Source organism: Alexandromys fortis, unplaced genomic scaffold, assembly GCF_014885135.2.
Source record: "Alexandromys fortis isolate MF-2015 unplaced genomic scaffold, M_Fortis_MF-2015_v1.1 scaffold_20, whole genome shotgun sequence".
Classification (NCBI taxonomy): Eukaryota; Metazoa; Chordata; class Mammalia; order Rodentia; family Cricetidae; genus Alexandromys; species Alexandromys fortis.
In genome coordinates, this window is record NW_026067903.1 from 7,993,750 (window position 1) to 8,014,162 (window position 20,413).

The following is a 20,413-nucleotide window of genomic DNA, read 5'->3' on the forward strand; positions in this document are numbered from 1 at the left end:
CGATGGCGCCTCAGGTGCTTAGACTGCGGTGCAGCAGCAGTTGAGTTCTTGTGGAACGCTCGGACCCGCTTGAACCAGCCCCTAGACCGAACTCACCACCACGTCCCTTTCCGGGTGGATGGTTGCGCCCTCAGCCCTCAGTGTCGCAGTCCAGGTTCCCAAGGTTGCACCAGGGTAGTGAGGCCACCCAGACTGAGCTGCACGCAGACATCCACAGCTGTGCCACAGCTGAAGATGAGAGAGGTCGGGGAAAGGCAGGCTTCGAAGAAAAATACTGTCCCGCCACTGTGCGTTTGGAAAAGGCCTATTCCTGAGAGCTTTTCTCTTTCTGGAATCTGCTGGAAAGGCGAGGATACCAGGATCAAGCCCTAATGTAAGGCCCTTAATCCCACACCTCTCTGAGAGGAAGAGAATTGAGGTACTGGAAAAGAGTTCATGGGAAAGCCGGGCGGTGGTGGCGCACGCCTTTAATCCCAGCACTCGGGAGGCAGAGGCAGGTGAACAGTACATCCCACCAACATACACACAAAATAAAATAAAAAGGGGGCTGCCAAAATACAGGCTTAAGTAGATGGGCTAGCAACACCTGCAGGGTAACCAAAGAATTTCAGGGGTTGCCAGCCCTCTATTGAGGGAGGGCTCAGAGGAAATCATTTGGGGCTGAGTGTGGAAGGGTGGGGCCGAGGACCAGGACCGGACGTGCTTTAAGTCACTGAAAGATCAATGGGGTCGTTGGTAACAGGCTGTCAACATAGTGGTCATCACAGTGTTTACATGAAAGAATGGAGAGCATCTTGAAAAGCCAGAGAAGAACTGGTTTGGGCTTGATTACTTGACCTCTATCCTACGTACTTTCACATTGCCAATATAAAAACAGCCAGATAGTGGGGGAGGGGATGGCTGTTTCGGGCAATAAGATGTCTCCGAAGCTAAAGGCCTTGCTGCCAAGCCTGTCAAGAAGTTGAGTTCCATTCCTGGTACACTCATGGTGGGAGGAAAAAAAACACTTCCATGAGTTAGCCTGACCTCCACGTGCACAGCCTTGTGCATAAACACACAAATAAATGTAATTTAAAAAAAAACTTAGAGGGGCTGGAACAATGGTTCGGCAGTTAAGAGCACTGGCTGCTCTTCCAGAGGACCTGGGTTTAGTTCCCACCACCCACATGGTGACTCTCAACCATCAGAAACTCTAGTTCTGGGGACCCAATGCCCCCTTCTGGCCTCCACAAGTACCAGGCGTGCACATGGCACAGATATACAGGCAAGTAATACTCATATACATAAGATAAATTTCTTTTTTTTTTTTTTTTTTTTTTTTGTTTCTTGAGACAGAGTTCCTCTGTGTAGCCCTGGCTGTTCTGGAACTAGCTCTGTAGACCAGGTTGGCCTCGAACTCACAGAGAACTGCTGCCTCTGCTCCCTGAATGCTGGGATTAAAGTTATGCGCCACCACTGCCTGGCCAAAGTTTTTAAAACGTTTTTATACACTGTGTTGGCAACAATCCTTTAATTTCATTACATGTTTTATATTTTGTGGTTTGCAGATACTAGTTTGCTGGACCTAGCTTAAATATTGAGAGATGAGGGTAAAATCAGACTGTTTAAAATGCTGAGGGTGAGTGGTCCTAAAAGGGACATCTGTACCACCCTCTCCAAGGCTCGGGGAACGTTGCAGGGTGGGGATGAGGGCAGGAAGAACATAAGAGCTGGAAGGTGAGGGGTGCCATGAAACATTGTCTTCTGGATATGGCATAGCTGTTGCACCCATGAACCCATAACTCTGGGCTTATCTAAGTGCCATCATGAATGAGAGGGACTCAGCAGGCCTCATCCCTCTCTGAGAAGCTATAGGCAGTTAATAGTCACGGGGGGTCACATTCCTCAATAGTACAGCCACTGGTAAGTTTCCCTTACTCAAGTAAGGGAACCCGCCCTACCCATGCCTATTCAGTTCACTGCAGTGGGGCACATAGACACAAAGGACAAGCAAGTAGGAGAGGGCTTGTCACGAAGGGGGTCTGCAGGAAGAGGAAGGGGATTAGAGAGGGCAGTGGGAGGAATATGATCAAAGCACATTGCATATGTATGGAGCTACGGAGGAATTGTTTTAAGCCTTAAAATGTGGGGATCTAGACTATTGTGAGTTATTGGGGAGCCACTGTTCATGTTTGTGTGTTCTAAGGGGGTCAGCAGGGATCACTGAGAAGGGACAGTAATTGTGGGCTCACTGGAGGGCATTTATGTGACCAACAGTGATTGGAAGTTGGTGTCACCTGGGGCAGGGTGAAGGTCAATTCATTAATTGAGGGGCCTCAGAGACTTGGAGGATTGGTTCCCAAGGAAGCATGTGAGCAGTAAACGCCAGCGGGATTGCTGATGCCTGTTGGATGGACATGAGTGGCAAGTGACTCAGGCAGGCAGTACATAGGTCTATGAACTCCGTGAAAATAGAAGTCACAGAAGCCGAATCTCCGAGATGACTAATGGCTGCCATTCTAAGCCAGGTGACTCCAGAACAAATGGAGGAGTGCCACTAAGGGATCGAGAAAGTCTCCATGGAGCAGCAGTAGATATCACTGATGGGCAGTGGCCACTGGATACTGGTGGTACCCAGGAGCAGTGGCAGCACTGAGAGGTCCATGGTCAGCTACGGTAATAGGCAGGGGGACAGGAAAGCTGACCAGCGCACGGGGAATCTCTGCTTTGGTAGCTGGAGATCTGTGCAAGCAGGGCATGAGAATCCAGCTGGGAGGCCCAGTGGAGTCTATTTCTCCAGAAGGAGGTATCCTTTCTGCAGAAAAAGGTTGTTTCTCTCATAGGCTCAAGTTTGGCTAATATGTAAGCCTGTCCATCTGAACTCTGACTGACTGGGAGGGTGACGGGTCTCCACTGGGGTAACTTAATTGGTGGCGATGTTTTGTCTTCTGCTTGGCTGGGATTGATTTTAGTCAGCAAAGAAAGGGGGCTCTATTTCTCTGGGACCACTGCTCTGTCTAGATGTCTGTCTCCTTGTCTAAAATTCTATCTGGCTGTCCAGATGGGAGTCTGTTCTCTTGGGATTCTGTCTATCTTCATGGTTAATCTTGACTGTCATCTTGACACACCTGAGAAGAGGGAACCTCTGTTGAACTCCATTACGTCAGGTTGCTTGTGGACGTGAATGTGGACATACTGTTTTAAATTGCTAACTGATGTAGGGGGGTCCAGTTCATTGTGGGTGGGGCTACCCCAGGCAGGTAGGTAGTCCTGGGCTATATAAGAAAACTAGCAGAAAAAAAAATATATTATTTGAAGAAAGCTGAGTGCACAAGTAGGAGAAAGCAAGCCAGTGATGCAGCAGACCCCAGGGGACTCTGCCTCCGTTCTGCCCCCAGGTTCCCACTTGAGTTCTCTCAGTGATGGGCTGTGATCTGTAAGTCAAATCAACTCTTTCTTCCCTTAGATAGGGTTTCTATTACCATGATCATGACCAAAAACAGCTAGGGGAGGAAAGGATCTATTTCACCTACCCTTCCAAATCACAGTTTATCATCAAATGAAGTCAAAGCAGGAACTCGAGGCAGGCACTGAGGCAGAGGCCATGGCGTGTTCTTACTGGCTTTGCTTAACTGCTTTCCTAGAGCACTCAGGACCACCAGCGCAGGGCTGGTACTAGGAGCACCATGAGCTTGGGTCCTCCCACATCAATCAGTCTTTAGGCCACAGGCAAATCTGGTGGGGGCACTCATCAGTTGAGGTTTCCTTTTCCCAGCTGACTTTGGTTTGTGTCAGGCTGAGATAAACTAGCCAGCACACGCCTCAAGGTGCTTTTGGTCACGATGTTTGTAACTGCTGCTGCAAACAAACTAGATCAGAAATTGATACTAGGAGTGGGTTTTTGCTGTGCTGAACCTGACAGTGTTGATTTGGGGGAGGACTGTGGAGGATTTTGGATCTTTGGACTGGGAAAGCCACTAAGTGTTAGCGAACTGTTCTGTAGGACCTTGGAAGAGAAGATAACAATGGCTTACAATGTTTCCGAGGGAAGTTTGAGAATCTTTCTCAGTTCTATTTGTGTGGTATATTTGAATCCAGAATCTGGAAGTGAAGCCTTCTTTGTTTTACTGGGGTGATGGATGCTGAGAAGGCAGCAGCAATTATTAAGAGGCCAGTATCACTGAGGTGTATACTGGGTCAGTATACAGAAGCTGTGGTCTGGGCCGGGTGCATCTCTAGCTGATAGCTGAACTTGGTAATGGATGAAAGCCTCCCACATGGAACTGGTTTGTAGGCATGAAGGGGTCATCAAGCGCAGCAGATTTGGTACTGTGGCTCGGTGGCAAACTCTGCAGAGATGCCACTGGTAAAGGCGCAGTCTCGGTTTTAGTGAAAATCAGCATCGAAGGGGTCACGGAGAGAAGCTGAAGTCTGGCCCCGTGTAAAAGTGCCAGAGTTCATGAGGAGGTCAAGAGAAGCCACTGGTGAAGGCACAGCCTTCCTAGCTGCAGCGAAGACCCCAGCATACTGGAGACTACGGGATATCAGTCAAGGACAATTAACAGAGAGGAGCCAGCCTAAGCTTACAAGACAAGCTGTGCGTGCTGCAGATAGCAGAGGCAGAGAGTGGGACTGTGTCTTACTGTTCTATTGCTGTGAAGAGACACCATGACAGAGGCAGTTTATAAAAGAAAGCATTTAATTTGGGGATTGCTTACTGTTTCAGGGATTGCCTCCATGACCGTCATGGCGGGGCGTATGGCAGCAGGCGGACAGGCATGGCTCTGGAGCAAAAGCTGAGAGCTTACATATCAACAAGCAGCAAACAGAGAAAGCAAGAGTGGGCCTGGTAAGGGCTTCCAAGACCTCAAAGCCCACCCAGTGTCACCCCTTCTCCAGCAAGGCTACACCTCCTAACACTTAAGCACTTAAGCATTAAGGGAATCAAACATTTAAATACTGAGCCCATGCCGTCCTTTGGAGCTCAGAAGATTGTGAATGAATACCAGCTGTCAAACACTGAGCTGCAAAATTTGAGCAATGATGTTGGGCTTGAGGTTTGCTTTGATCTGATTATAACTGTTCCCTGGTTCTGCCCTTGTGCAATAAGAAAGTATTAACATGTTCTACCCATTGTAAACGATAGTAACTTGTAAGCCAAGTAAACCCTTCCCTCCTCAAGCTGCTTTTGGTCACGGTGCTTGTCACAGCAACCAAAAGCAAACTGGAGCAGAACTCTGTCTAGGTAAAACTGGTCTGACTGGTTGGTGGCAAAGAGGGCAGGAATGTTTGACTCTAACTGGATCTGATGCTTTATATAGTTTTAACACTCAGAGTCCTTGGTCCACTGGCCACTCAAGAGCTGAGGACTGAGTTGATGGGTGCTGTGAGGGGCCCAGCCTGAACTGTTGTTTCAAAGGGAAAAAGAAACAACAGTGGAAAACCTGGGGGACAGTGCTTTAACTCAGGAGGCTTGTGGGGAGATTCTTGATGATAACCCCCTAATACCCAGTTATTCTCAAGCTCTCTTTTCCACTGAACCAAAAAAATTCAACAAACCGAATGGACAGAAGATATTGTCAAACATCCCTTCCCACACACACACTTCACTGCTTCACTGTTAAAAACGCTCAGGCTCCACAGGCTGACACCCTAGCCATCTGCAAGCTTGACCTTCGGCAAACAGAATGCACAACCCTCTCCATCTGCAAGCAGGGGTTTGAGCCCAGCAGTACCAGGGCTTCTTGGAAAGCTCCTCTGGGGTTCCCCAATCTCCTCAGAGGTTTCAGTATTCTGAATCAATGGTTCCTTCCTTGGAACAACATCAGCATCTCCAGGCTACAGGTACACATCATAAAGAGAACGCCACACTACACTTTAGCGCTCTCTGGAGGCTAAACAGTGATAGTACAGCTGACTATTAACAGAATCTAGAACTACCTATGAGGTAAGCCTTCAGGCACACTTCTGAGAAATCTCTAGACCAGTCATCCTCAACCTGTGGGTTGCAACTCCTTGACAAACCTCTGTCTCCAACAATATTTATATTACGATTCAAAACACCAGCAAAATTACAGCTATATAAAAATATGTATGAAGTAGCAACAAAAATAACTTTATGGTTGGGGGTCACTACAACATAAGGAACTGTATCAAAGGGTCGCAGCATTAGGAAGGTTGAGAAGCATTGCTCTAGCCAAGTGTGTGAGGCATTAATATAGATTAAGCTGGGGCAAGAGCCATCCTAAAAATAGGCGGCACCATTCCCTGGGCTTAAATTCTGCACTGAATAAAAAGGAAGCTAGCTGACAAGCAGCGTTCCCCCGCACTATGCTTCCTACGTTAATTCAAGTTCTTGCTGCCATAACTTCCCTGTCCCAAGGGACTGTATTTGAACTGGGAGAACCAAAATTAATCCTTCCTTCCTCAAGAGACTTCTCAGGGTGTTTTGACATAAACTGAGACTGAGAAGTGGGGCCGCTGCTGTCAGACCCTGTGGTTTGTAGATCATGGGAACTTGTTCGATTGTAGGAAGGGAAGGAATTTAGAACTGTGGACAGGAAAAGCGATTGAGAACTGCCAGTAGAGCCCAAAGGGCTTACATCTGTGTGCTAGTCTACAAAAATGACTTCATCCCGCCATGTCCTGAGAACTGCGGTGAAACTGAATGTAAAGTCAGTGGACAAAGACAGGGGAGATGTCAGGCTGGTGATGAGGATGCGCCGCACTGTTAGAGCAATCAGCACCACTGAGAAGCACCTGTCAAAGCACTGGATTACAATGTCTCCCCAGGCTAGCACCAATTAGGCGTGGCAAGGACACCAGGCTACATTGTATCTTAGCAGCAGAACTTGACAGCACCATCTATGTGGGTCCTGGATTTTCAGACATGAAAGATGCAAGATTGAGGGGTACAAGGAGTCATATCCATGGTTTCAGAGAACAGATAAAGCCAGGCAATGTGTGGCAGGGTAGGTATGGGGTCACTGCATGAAGCTGTGAAGGTAAAGCCTAAATTGTAACTGAGATCCCAGGATACTGGAGCTACCAGGACCATGAGATTAATGCTGTTCTCAGATTTGAAAATGGTGTCTTCCCAGTGGTGGTGGCGCACGCCTTTAATCCCAGCACTCGGAAGGCAGAGACAGGTGGACCTCTGTGAGTTCAAGGTCAACCTAGTATAGAATGAGTTCCAGGATAGACAGGGCTACACAAAGAAACCCTGTCTTGAAGAAGCAAACGATCAGGCTAAAATGACATTCTTTTTATTTGTTCAGTTTTGAGACAAGGTTTCTCTGTGTAGCCATGGCTACCCTGGAATTCCCTCTGCTCCCATGTGCTGGGATTAATGGCATGCGCCACCATTGCCCTGCAAAAGTCTTTATTATATTTTTATTTATTTTTTTGTGCATGGAGGCATATGTGGAGAGAACAACTTGTGGGTTTGGGTTCTCTCCTTCCTTCATGGGGGCTTGGAGACTGAACTCAGCTTGTCAGGGTTGGCAGTAAGTACCTTTACCTGTTGAGACATTTGCTGGTGCAGAAACTGACATCCTTAAAACCTACATATTAACTTTTCCCCTAGACTGTTTGTTACCTCTCCAAGGTGGCCTCACCTACCTGCCATTGCCTTGGAGGAAATTTACTCAGACAAGTGCTCACACATGTTTCTGGCAGCACCAGGGCCTCTTTTTTTTTTTTTTTTTTTTTTTTTTTTTTTTTTTTTTTTTTCTGATTTTCGAGACAGGGTTTCTCCATAGCTTTTGGTTCCTGTCCTGGAACTAGCTCTTCTAGAGCAGGCTGGCCTTGAACTCACAGAGATCCGCCTGCCTCTGCCTCCCAAGTGCTGGGATTAAAGACGTGCGCCACCACCGCCCGGCCAGCACCAGGGCCTCTTAAAGATGGATGTGGTCAGAAACCTGCATCACTGACCTGTAGCTCCCATCTGATGTTAACCCAGCCTCAGCACACTTCCTCTGGTACTTTATTTAGAAGTGAACAATCAGATCAGGCATGGCAGAACATACCTTTCAACTCAGCATTTGGGAGGCAAAGGCAGATGAGTTCAAAGCTAGTCTGGTCTCCACAGTAAATTTATAACCTAATCTCCCACCTCTCACCTCCCTTGTGTTCCCACCATTCCTTCTTTTACACGAGCCCCTCCTCCACTTTACAGTGACCTAATAGTAATTACCAATCCCGCTGTGGTTTTTCTCTCTCCACTCACACCCAGAGGAACTAATACACTAACTAGCACACAAAATGCAATTGGTGGCCCTTCAGTTCCCCCCAAACTAGTATTTAAGGAAATGTGTTTTGCAGTCAACTAACACTCCACTTTAAAGATCTTTGGGACACAAAGGCAAAATTTATAGGCATACAAGAATAGGAATTGCATGTCAAATGAACAGGAAATATTTTCAATAAAATTATGGAAGAAAAATCTCCCAACTCTAGATGAAGTGATGCCCAAGGAGATACAAGAGGCCCACAGGACACCAAATGGACAGGACCAGAAAAGAAACTCTGTGTCATATCAAAATAATTTAAAAAACTAAACACACAGAACAGAGTGTAGAGAAAGTTACAACAAAGAACAAATTCATATACAAGTATGCTCAGTGCTTAAGAACACTAGATGCTGCTGCGGTGGTGGTGCACACCTTTAATTCCAGCACTCAGGAGGAAGAGGCAGGTAGATCTCTAAATTCTAAGCCAGCCTGGTCTACAGAGCTAGTTCTGGGACAGCCAAGAACCATACAGAGAAACCATCTTGAAAAACCAAAAGGAGAAAAAGAATACTAGGATGCTCTTTAAGACCAAGGTTCAATTTCCAGCATCCATATATGATGGCTAAAAACTGTCTAACTCCAGACCTAGGGGATCCTATACCCTCTTCTGGCCTCCTCAGGCACCAGACCTGCAAGTGGACAGACATGTATGCAGGCAAAACACTTTTACACATAAAATTTAAAAAGAAAAAGACATTCTAATCCTTAGAACCTGTAACTGTGAGTGCATTTGAAGGAAGGGTCTCTCCCCTCGACTGAAGAATGGATAAGGAAATGTGATACATTTACACAATGGAGTACTACACAGCAGAAAAAAACATCTTGAATTTTGCAGGAATATGAATGGAGCTAGAAAATACCGTTTTGAGTGAGGTAACCCCAGACCCAGAAAGACAATTATCAAGTGGTTTTTAAACATAAAGCAACAACAACAACAAAAACAGCCTACAAGTCACAATTCCAGAGAACCTAGACAACAATGAGGACACTAAGAGAGAATACATGGATCTAATTTACATGGAAAGTAGAAAAAGACAAGATCTCCGGAGTAAATTGGGAGCATGGGGACCACAGGAGAAAGGCAAGGAGGGGGGCAGAGAAAAATATAGAGCTCAATAAAATTCAATAAAAGGAAAAAGAAAGAAGGGTCTCTGCAAATATAACTGAGTTCAGAACTGTGTAAATAAGATCATCCCAGATCATGGGCTGTAAACACTCGGACAAAGGTCCTTCTAAGAGAAGCATTCAAGAAACTTGATAGGCAGAGGAAGCATGGAAGACAAAGGTTGGCACTGAGTCGATAATAATGAATGCCCAGGGTTGCTGGCAGTCATCACAAGCAAAAGAGCTACAGATCCCCACCCTACACACACAGACTTAGGAGGGAGTGAACACCCTGACCTTGAACCATGACTCTAAAACTAACAATTTCTGTTAAATTACCTGGTCCCCAGTAATTCCTATGGCAGCTATAAGAAATAAACACAGGACACCACAATTTTGATTTTACTTGTTTTAAAATTTCAACAATACACACATACAAAGGTTCATTCTTCCAAGAAAGAAGCAAAATCCCCAAGGCCTTGCAGAGGAACTGGATCCATGAGCTGTAATGGTGGTTTCATCCCAGACTTTCCAACACAGTGGCCTCCGTGGCTCCTATGCCTCCCTTCCTCCTCTTCTACTGGGTCTCATGTCATCCAGATGGCTTCTGTTACCTCACACTAATTCGGTTCTCAGGATTCCATGTAGACATGTCTTATCCTGTCCTGACGCGCTTCCTCAGAGGTCTCCTCCTAACTGCATGATGGATCGCATCACAGCTCTCCTTGTAAACTCTAGTGCATTTGCAGGGTCTTGACAACCACGCTACATAAACCCAGGGTCCCCAGGCATGAACAGAAATGTGGGTACAGAGAAGGCGTAAGTTGGAAGAGACTGGGGCACAGACTTAGAATCTTGAGGCACCTCCCCGTGTGCTATTGGATAGGCCCATCTGAAAGAGTTAGAGGAAGGGCAGGCAGGTTGTTGGTGTCACCATGTCTCCTGGGAAAGAGGAAGGATGCACCTGCTTGGCAGAGGGACCCTGTTAAACTGACAAGTTAGGCTGGCACTGGAATGGGGTCAGCTTGCTGCTGGTGAAAAAGACTTACCCTAAACCACCGAGATAAGTGATCACAGGGCCCAACTCCCAAAACAACCACGCATTTTCCAGTGGGGAGTCTGTACCATCCCCAGCCTGAGAGGGGCTGCTTTTACTCCACATAAAACGAGGCCTGAGAACACTCCACAGTCATTAGGTCTTCAACTCACAGACACTCTGTGGGCTTCATCTTTCAGATTTGGCCTGACAAGAGAGTAGGCCTACTGTGACCAGTGAGAGGCACTTGGGGAGCATGACGACAGAGGATTTATTTTGGATCCTTCCAGCCCCCACGTGGGAATAGCAAATCTGTCTGTGACAAGTCCCTGCCCCAGAAGTCCAAGTCCGCATCCTGACTGGCCAGTAGCTCACAGGTTACTCAGCGCTCAGGAAGACCCTCTTGCGGGCAGTGTTGGTGTAGGGGTGCCAGCGCCACTCCACGTCTGCCGTGGCCTCCTGCTCCAGTGTGCCCAGGCGAATCATGTATACTAGGGTCAGGGGAAAAAGATGTCATCCCATGCTCAACCAAGCCCCTCCTTAACCTCCCCCCAGGCATAAACCAAAGCTCCAAACTCACACTTGAGCTCAAACCGAGGCCCAACCTCAGTCAGCTCCACATTGCGGTGGTCTGTCTTCTTGTAGACATGGTGCCTGGGGAGAGAGCAAGCAGAGATAGGGAAGTGCCTCAGTAGGGCTGTGGGTCAGCCAAAAGGCTACGAAGGTCATGGGGTCCCAGATACAGCCCAGAGACGCACCGGAAGGAAATGTAGTCATCCTGGTTTGCAAAGGTGATGACCCGATGGCTGTCATCTTTGGGCACAGGGAACAGGTAACGAAGGATATCAGACACCTGGGGCACAGGAAGGGACAGTCACAAGTGGCTGGCCTGACCCTTACTCCCCACCCCCACCACTACCCCAAGGCTCCCGTACTTACCCGCTTGCCCAACCGTGAGGTGAAGCCGTGAGTGATGAGGTGAGGCTTGGCCTCTGACATGGTGCCCAGGTCAGGGATGTCATGCCGCATAACCACATTGCACAGTGTGAAGTACGCCGTGGGACCGAAGGGCAGATGGCTGACAATGAGCCCCACTGTAGGGTACAGGCTGTCAGACACTCTGCCACGAGAACAGCCCCAGCTCCCTTCCCCTGTGGCAGGCCTTACCAGGTGTGCCTCGGTGCTCATGGACAACCAACAGGTCGGTGACCCCATTGGCTTTGCAAGCCCGCACCAGTGCTCCAACCTCATGCCGACCGCGGTTCATGCGCTGGGCACCTGGGAACACCAGTTTCAGTTCCTGCCATAGACCAATGTCAAATTAGAATCGGGGCCACTGACCATGGGCATCCCCTACTCCCCGCCCCCTAGTACCTTTGCAAACATCTTCAGGCGAGAACTGGGGTCTCGGGAGGTAGTGATCATGATCTTAGGATCCTCCACCCCAGCCCATCGATATTCATCATCTACATGGCTGGTCACACCTGTCGGGAGAGCAAGAGACAAGAAAATGCTGAGCCTGCTCAAGAGAATCTTCACGGATGGAAATGCACCTCTAGTGGCCAGGAGGGCAATTACCCTTGGATACCCAGCACAGCTAAGCTAGGAAGTGTTCTGTGGTGGCAGAGTTCTGAACTGCTAGAACAAGAGGTGGGGGACTCCCTTTCCTCACAACAAATACCTATAATCTCTGTGGTTCCTTCCCTGCTTAGTAAATAATGCAGTGTCGAGACACGAGGGTGCAGTGCTGAGGACAGGGCTTTGCCCAGCAGACACTCCTGTGAGGGGGAGTGAGCTAAAAACAGGGCTCTACCCCAGCAGACACTCCTATGAGGGGAGTGAGCTAAGGACAGGGCTCTACCCCAGCAGACACTCCTGTGAGGGGAGTGAGCTAAGGACAGGGCTCTGCCCTAGCAGAGGCTCCAGAGAGGAGTGAGCTAAGGACAGGGTTCTGCCCCAGCAGACACTCCCATGAGGGGGAGTGAGCAAAGAGCAAAAGCTACTGTGCTCATCGTTTTGTAAACGAAACTAAAAGCCCCCATTTAGGGAGAGCCCTGTGATACCACACAGACGAACAAGAGAGAAGTGGGGGACAGGCACAGAAACACCCAGACACTTCCATCCATCAGGTGGGCAACTGCCCAGTGTGTCTGAAGAGGACAAGGAGTCCAGTGCGCAGAGAAGTTGGTTCAGTGTGGAAGAGGGCTGCACAGCACAGTTCTACCTTCGCCGCCAGCATCATCGAACTCCAGGGACCCCTGTAAGGCTAGAGCCTCCCGGCGCAGGTCAGAGGGAATCAGCTGGTTTTCTATAAGGAAAAGACAGGGAGCTGAGTGAGACACAAGCAGGGCCCATAAATTTATAAGACACTGTGGTTTACTAGCCTGCACAAAGTTGATGGGAAAGCACTCTACTTCTTTCTTAACGGAGTCAGCACAGAAATAGAGGAGCAGAGAAGCAATAAACCAGCTATGTTACTTACTTCACTTGAGAAATGCTCTGGAGATGTGCATGGCTTTCGCTTTTAACTGTTGTGATTACAAGGCATGCCACCACACTAGTTACCAACTTCTCACCTAATTGTCAGCTTATGGCACCTGCGGAGCTAATTTTTATGTATTATTTTTATAACCAGACAAAAATTTAAAGAAGTTTTGGTAACTCAACGATGGGCATTTTGTTTGCAGGTCCAGGACCCTGGTCCTGAGGAACATTATAAAACAAGCAAACAAACAAACAAACAAAAAACAGACTGTTCTTAATGTAGGAAGAAAGACCCGTGACCCCAAAGTCTTCACACAAGGACACTAAGCTGGGTGTGGAGGTTCATGCCTTTGATTCCAGGGCTTAGGAGACAGAGGCAGATGGATCTCTGTGAGTTTGATGCTAGCCTGGTCTACACAGTGAATACAGGCCAGCCAAGGCTACAAAGTAAGACCTTGTTCCAAAAACAATTAACTGCAAAACAGGATAAAAAGAACACTGCTAGTCTTGATGCACAGAATACTTCAAGGTGAACGGCCCATTGTGGGTCAGATGTTTCTTCTGGAGATAAAGTGGGATAGTTGGGGGCTAAGCTGTGATGTGACAGTCTGGAAAATAAAACACATTTGAGCACCCCATCCACAGGCCCGGTTCTGCTCTCCAGCATGTGGAAGTGGAGGGGAGGACCACAGCAACAGCACTCCTTCCAGCTACCAATCGCAAACAGGCCCCATCTGCCACAGGACAAAAACTCCCCAGTCACTCACAAGGAGGAATGTCTAGCCATTCCTTTTGGATCTTAGAAACAACTAGAAACACTGAGCACTCTCACCCAAACAAATAAAGCGGCCAAACACATATATTCTAAAATCTTTAGACTTAAAACTAAATAGGTATAATGTACGCACAAATAATAGCTTAAAAAATGGTTTCTTTCTTTTCTTTTCTTTTCTTTTTTTTTTTTTTTTTTTTTTTTGGGTAGCCCCAGGCTGTTCCAGAATTTGCTCTGTAGACCAGGCAGGCCTTGAACTCAGAGATCCACCTGCCTCTGCCTCCCTAGTGCTGGAATTAAAGGCATGTACCACCACCACCCAGCAAAACCAAATCAAACAACAAAATGGTTTCTTTTAATGCAATATTTAATATAGTGATTACTACAAATGTTAATATATCGATCGTTTTCCCTTTTATATTTTTGTGTTTATGTGTCTGTCTGAGTTTACATGAACACATGTGAGGGTGGCTGCTGAGGCCAGAAGACACTGGATCTCCTGGAGCTGGGGTTATAGGCAGTTGTGAGCCACTTCATGTGGGTACTGGAAAATGAATTTGGGTTCTCTGTAACAGCAGTAAGTGCTCTTAACCCTTGAGTCATCTTTTCTGTCACCTCGTTTTTTTTTTTTTTTTTTTTAAAGTTCTGAAGATGGGTCACAGACACAGCACTTCTCATGCAGGCCAAGCTGATCTGGAATTCATGCTGTCGGAGAAAGCACTGTCTCTATGTCCCCAGTTCGGGATTACAGGCAGAGGCTACTAGGCCCAGTTTAGTTAGGCTGGTATCATGTGAAGCAGGCAGTCTAACAACTGAGGTACAATCCTGGCCCTGACATTATGCTTCCTAACTCAAGCAAGCTTTACGTAACACATACATACTTTATAGTCATAAAATGTACCGGGGTGATGAACAATAGATAGGAGACATAAACTCCCTGGATACAGAACCAATGAAATAGGGATAAATATGACATTTCTAATTAAGCTCTGTGATAGAGGAATTTCATTTAATGGGACAAAAATGGAAACGTGGATAAAAGCAAGGCAAAGTTTTAAACTTCTAACTCGAAAAACGAGATATTCTGTAAGCGAAACTAACAACCAATTGGTAAACATGAAGACACTGCAGCACAAATGGCCATACCACCATATGATGGAGCCATTCCGAAACGAGCGAGAGGTAGTACCTAACAGGCAAAGAACCAAAAGATGTTCGGCCACACTACCACAAATACGCCAAGTTCAAACGCGTTTACAGCAGTGCATAGTATGCTCTAGCAAGGACTGGTACCCCGCCAGGATAGGGAGGAGGGCTCACCTTCAAGAGCACGCTTGACTCGCTCTTTCTTCTCCTGAACCGACCGCTGCGCATCCTCCCGGGCCTTGCGGTACAGGTACTCCCGGCGCAGGCGAGCCTCCCGACGGAGCTAGAGAACAGACACGGTCGCTTTCCATTCCCGACCACCGAGGACCCCAACCCAGCCCTCCACGAGTCCCCCTCCACCACCACCATCAAGACAAACCCCGAACTCCAAACATCCTACCATGATGAGCGCCGCTCCCACACGAGTCTCTGATCTTTAGGCGCCGCCGGCACCACGCATCGCTCACTTCCGCCCTCAACCAGGAAGGCCGAGAGGCTTCACTCGAATGGGCTGCCGTCCGGAGTGCCCCATGTTAAGATGGCGAACGGCGGAGGGCATCGCAAGGGTATTGGTCAGCCAGGCAGCCAATCAAGTCCCTGGATTCGGAATGTCACGTGCTTTAAGACAGCGCAGATGGACGAGCTTGCCTGAGGCTTCACTGAGCGATCAAACAGCCGGTTCGCGAAGAGAAGAAGCGGAAAACTAGGCTGGTGGCTTCCTGGGACTAATCTTAAGGCCCGACGTTTCATAGCCATCTGACTCGGGAAATAGTCCGCGTCCCGGTTCCCGGAGCACCTTAGCCGTTGATGCGGGCCACCCGGAGATCGTCGCCTTTGGCTTCCGGGTCACGACTAGGAACGCCCTCTAAAGGCGGATCTCAGACGCCGATTGGCTGCTATGCAAGTGGGCGGTGACTAGGCGGCTTGGAAGGAGGTGGTTTAGCTCCTTCGTGTCCCGAGAGGGGCTGAGCCATGGAGATCTCGGCCCTGCGAGAGGAGCTGGACTCGATGTTCCTGCAGCTGCTCAGCGACCTGGAGGAGCTAGAGGCGAAACGGGCGGCGCTGAACGCCCGGGTGGAGGAGGTGGTCCACGGGGAATGGAGGGAGGGACCGACGGCGGGCACAGGGAGGGAAACCGAGTCTCAAGTCTCTCCTGCCTCCCCTAGGGTTGGCTCTCGCTTGCCAAGGCTCGGTATGCCATGGGCGCCAAGTCGGTAGGGCCCCTGCAGTATGCCTCGCGTATGGACCCTCAGGTCTGCGTGCGCGCCAGGTGAGGCACCCTCGATGGAGAGTGGGTGGGCAGGACGTAGGCCTTTGTGGCCAGAGAGATCCATCTTCCCTTCTCCTTCAGCGAGGCCCAGGATGGACCCCAGACCTTCAGGGTGATCAAAGCTGACTCCCAGACCCCCGAGGAATTGGGGCCCCGCGAAGCGTGTGAGTTCTCTTTCCTCCTGTCAGCCCAAACTCACTGAACATTTAGATGACTTAGTTCGGGATCTGGTTAATGGAGCGCGTCTAAGCTGGAGACTGGACTGTTTGAGAAGCTTTTCCTTATACTATGATAGGGAGTTACTCGATGGGACGTTTTATAGTGCGAGAGGTTCTGCAGTCAGGAAGTCTCATCGGCTGAACGGAAAATGTGCATCTCTGTATCTACGTGTTCCTTGGAAATAAACCTCTAATCCCAGTTAGTCATTCCTGAGACAAAGAATGGGGAATTTCAGGGTCTTCCAGAACATTTAGGGAAAACGGGCAAGGTCAGTTACCGGCAAACAGAATCCTCTATTCTGGAGTCAGTAGACAAGTCACCTGATTACAAAGGGAAGGCTAGTACTGTTTCCAGACCCAGACACACATAAAGGTTGGGGGGAAATTTTTTTGTTCTTTTATCTTTCTTTTTTTTTTTGGTTTTTCAAGACATGGTTTCTCTGTGTAAAAACCTTAGCTGTCCTAGGACTTACTCTGTAGACCAGGTTGGCCTTGAATTTACAGCGATCCTCCTGCCTCTGCCTCCCGAGTGCTGGGATTAAAGATGTACCCACCACCGCCCGGCTTGTTGGGGGAATTTTCAAACCTTCAGTATTTTCCAGAACCATGAACTAGATTAATGAGTTCTTTGTGGTCACGAGGATTGTATGGTCTCCAACTTTTCTTTCTCCAGCTCTGCGTAGGCGCAAGGGCCCTACTAAGACCCAAGAGTCAGGGGCCTCAGTGGTCCCTCAAGATCCCTTGAACTGGTTTGGGATCTTGGTTCCTCACAGTCTTCGGCAAGCCCAGGCCAGCTTCCGGGATGGTAAGTGAACCCTTTTGGCTTTGTAGCCATGTACTGAATTCCAGCCCACTATCAATAGGGAGCCCTTGTACGCTAGCCCCGCGGGAAGACTCTGCGGGTTTTCACTAGCAAACTGTCTTGCACGTCTGCTGGGGGTTTTCCCCCAAAGCACCCCCTGCTGTTCTCAGCATTCTAGGTTCACATTTGTCAACTGCTAAGGGATATAATAGCAACAGGGATCAAATGGAATATTTATCCTGTACAGGAGAAAGACAATGTATAACTAGATAGGCAAACAAATATACTTTTATTGTAGTTCCAGGCTCTGAAAGTCAAGAGAAAAGTAACTTGGGAGGGAGTGGCCTGGGGAGCTAGTTTATGAAGGAAGGGCCTCTCTGAGGAGACGAGGGAAGAACTTTGTGAGGCATCTGGAGGAACTATGTTCTAGCTAAAGAGACCAACTAGGCCCTAACTGGTCTAGTTACTAGGGCAGAAGCCCTGGATGGGTGGGTGGGTCGGGTATCTGGCAGAGGTGGCCAGAGGGCTGGAATAGAGTCAGCAGAGCAGGAATACCAGGAGCTGGGACCAGGAAGCCAGACCTTAGTGAGGTTCTTTGGGTGGGTGCAGAATCAGGATGAATCAGTAGGGCCAACAGAGTAACAAGAATCCTTGGGATGCTGAGTGGGGACAGACTGGAGAGCAGAGAGCGGAAGTGGAAGCAGGTGCCAGGATGGGCCAGTCACAGGATGGAAGTGGGGTAAACAGTGGGAACATGTTTTGGGAATGGAAGTTCCCAGTGTTTGCTAACGGCTTAGACGCAGGAGTGAGGGAAATAAGAGCCCTCTCAGAACGTTGGGAGGCGAGAGCTGTTTCACCTGTGGTGGTGGGCAGGCTTCCAGGCGGCCGCTGAGGGAAAGCTGAGTGGCGATTGTGTGTTAGTTCTTGTGGTTCAGCACCTGCATCTGCACTGGAGGGAGGTTTGGAAGTCCAGTGTAGAGTGCTGATGTTTAATTTCCCAGGCTGTTGACAACGATGCACAGAAACTTGAGGTGAGATCAGTTGAGGGCCAGGGAGTACCTAAGAAGACACTGGAGAATAGGGCGCACAGACCGGGGATCTTAGAATCTAGGAATTTTGAGAAAGCATTTCCTGGAGGATTAGGGAGAATCCTGCTGCCCTGAGGATAAAGACAGGACTGCCTGGCCTACTGGGTGAGGTCAAGTAACAGAGAGCAGAGGGGGAGTGCAGCCTAGAGGTGGATCGAGGGTGGTTCAGGATCAGGTGCAAAGGGAGGGCAGAGGGAGAGCAGCTTAGAGCAGTGGTAGAGTTTGCTGGACGGAGGAAATGGGGCCGTGAGGTTTGTGGTCTGTGAGGTCCTCATCCCTGGCCAGCATGGTAGATCAGAGAGGTGTCTGTCTTTGTTTTAGAGGGCATGCTGGTTTAGCACAGGTGAGGTGCTGAGGAGGTGAGGGTGTGGGTCAAGTGATGTCACACCTGGAACGTTTAGACTCTAGAGGCCAGAGCAGTCTGAGACTCACAGTCCCTGGGGGGATGGGGGACAGGGTCCATGTGTCATGCCGTGGTGACATTCTTCTTCTCTCCCCAGGCCTTCAGCTGGCTGCAGATATAGCCAGCCTCCAGACCCGAATCACCTGGGGTCGGGATCAGCTCCGGGGCCTCCAGAAAAGACTGAAGGAGTTGGACCCTGGGCCTGCCTGACCTGAATCTACTTCCGGAGGCACTGAGCACAGTCTTCTTGGATGCCCTGCCTTACTCTTTCTTTCATAATAGCCCCTGCCTCAGCTAATGCCCCTCCTCAAAATGTCCTTAGTCTGCGTCGTTTCCAGCTCTGTGAATTACGAAGTTGAGTTCTGAAGTTTGCTGAGGCAAGCGGAGCAGTGTCGAAAGTGGCTTGTAGGAAACCACTTCCAGGTCCACGTTCTCATAGAGCCTCCCGCCCTTTGGGCAAGTTAGGGAACAAGCGAATAACCTTGCACGGGCCAAGTGGGACGAGGGAACACTGTGTGCATGGTAATGGGAGAAAAGGAGTCTGGGAACTTAGGCCAGATCAGGACAATGTCATTCAATAGAAATACCTCTGGCTGGGCATGGTAGTGCATACCGGCTACTAGTCCCAGCAACTCTAGAGGCTGAGGCAGGAGGGTCACTTACGCCCTGCAGCTAGAGGCTAGCCTGGGCAACAGACCTTTTCTTTAAAATAGTATAAGACAATGCGCGCATACACACACACACACACCAGAGTAGACTGTCAGGGAAGAGGGAGTATTCTATTATGAAAGGAAAAGAACCAAAAAACTTTGACATTCTTTCAGGGGAATTGAAGGGACCTTCCCACTTGTGTTGATATAGAATTGAAGTCCAGCCTCTTTGCTTGCTGAAATTGTATTCCTCCGTCTGGAACTGTACCCAACTGCACTTTTCTACTGAGCTAACTTGAGCAGTGTCTGGAGACTTGTTGGGGAGGGAGGTTCACTGTTTATGGGGTGTAAATATTTCTTCCCAATTTGTCGATTTTGCTTATATTGTTTTTCTACTTCTTAATTGTAAAAATATGTAAAACTACAGAAAATGTGAATAAAGAAAGTGAAAGGTACAGTAACTGTCACCAAGCTCTTTGGTTTCTTAAGTTGATTGTATTTTATTTATGAGCGTTTTGCCAGCGTGTGAGCCTGTGCACCATGTGGGTTGCCTTATACCCTCGAAGAAGAGGGGAATGGATCTCCCGAAACTTAAGTTACAGATGGTTGTGAGCAGCCTCATGGGTGCTGGGAAACCCTGGGTCCTCCTGAAGAGCCGCCAGGGACTGCTCTTAACCACTGAACCATCACTCCAGACTCTCTTCAATCAGTTTTTAAGGAAAGTTGAGTCTCTCTGAGTTTTGGATTTGGGATTGTATTAATGCAATAATAAGGGAATTGTAATTGCTGTGGTTTCGCTGGGTTGTTCAGTGAATCGGGCACCCAGCTTTTCTGTCAAAGTTCAGGCTGTAAGTTTTTCTGGCTGAGTAAATGAAAATTATTCATCAGGTTGTTACCAATTTTTGATAAGCAGTAAAAAGACTAGCTTAAGATTACAAGCCTGTGAGAGAAGTGAGCACTTCCCTTCCAGATTCCCTGGTGCCTGTATGCTTGGGGCTATTGTGACTAAAGAGAACACGGCCCCCAGCCCTTTAGTTTTTCGTTTGAGAAGGGCACAGTGTGTAAACCAGGAGGGGTGGGACCTGACAGGATTATAACCAGTTTTTGCCTTCCGAGTTTTGGAAGCATTAAAGGCATCCACCATGAGTTTCTTAACATTCTACTGTCAAT

At 48.5% G+C, this 20,413-nt stretch overlaps 2 protein-coding genes across 2 annotated transcripts; one reads left to right on the forward strand and one right to left on the reverse strand.

Annotated features, from left to right (window-relative positions):
• Positions 1 to 10,662: 10,662 nt before the first annotated feature.
• On the reverse strand, positions 10,663 to 15,364 carry Imp4 (IMP U3 small nucleolar ribonucleoprotein 4). The gene is made up of 9 exons (XM_050134699.1): positions 15,213 to 15,364; positions 14,987 to 15,095; positions 12,635 to 12,718; positions 11,785 to 11,894; positions 11,578 to 11,710; positions 11,350 to 11,504; positions 11,169 to 11,263; positions 10,991 to 11,064; positions 10,663 to 10,901 (listed from the first exon to the last, which is right to left on the reverse strand). The coding sequence occupies exons 1-9, from the start codon at positions 15,213 to 15,215 to the stop codon at positions 10,789 to 10,791; spliced, it is 876 nt and encodes a 291-aa protein (XP_049990656.1). The 5' UTR covers positions 15,216 to 15,364; the 3' UTR covers positions 10,663 to 10,788.
• A 281-nt stretch (positions 15,365 to 15,645) lies between these two features.
• Ccdc115 (coiled-coil domain containing 115) lies at positions 15,646 to 19,698 on the forward strand. Its single transcript, XM_050134700.1, has 5 exons — positions 15,646 to 15,895; positions 15,979 to 16,082; positions 16,164 to 16,246; positions 16,974 to 17,105; positions 18,691 to 19,698. The coding sequence occupies exons 1-5, from the start codon at positions 15,785 to 15,787 to the stop codon at positions 18,801 to 18,803; spliced, it is 543 nt and encodes a 180-aa protein (XP_049990657.1). The 5' UTR covers positions 15,646 to 15,784; the 3' UTR covers positions 18,804 to 19,698.
• The last annotated feature ends 715 nt before the right edge of the window (positions 19,699 to 20,413 follow it).

Bases quoted from the DNA above. Each gene is read 5' to 3' on its own strand.
- Imp4 (XM_050134699.1), bottom strand. The intron at 11,711-11,784 runs GTACTAGGGGGC...GGTCTATGGCAG, and splicing joins GCCTGAAGATGTTTGCAAAG to GAACTGAAACTGGTGTTCCC. The intron at 11,264-11,349 runs GTAAGTACGGGA...CCTGTGCCCCAG, and splicing joins CCTCACGGTTGGGCAAGCGG to GTGTCTGATATCCTTCGTTA.
- Ccdc115 (XM_050134700.1), top strand. From the start codon at position 15,785: ATGGAGATCTCGGCCCTGCGAGAGGAGCTGGACTCGATGTTCCTGCAG. The intron at 16,247-16,973 runs GTGAGTTCTCTT...TTCTTTCTCCAG, and splicing joins ATTGGGGCCCCGCGAAGCGT to CTCTGCGTAGGCGCAAGGGC. The intron at 17,106-18,690 runs GTAAGTGAACCC...TTCTCTCCCCAG, and splicing joins CCAGGCCAGCTTCCGGGATG to GCCTTCAGCTGGCTGCAGAT.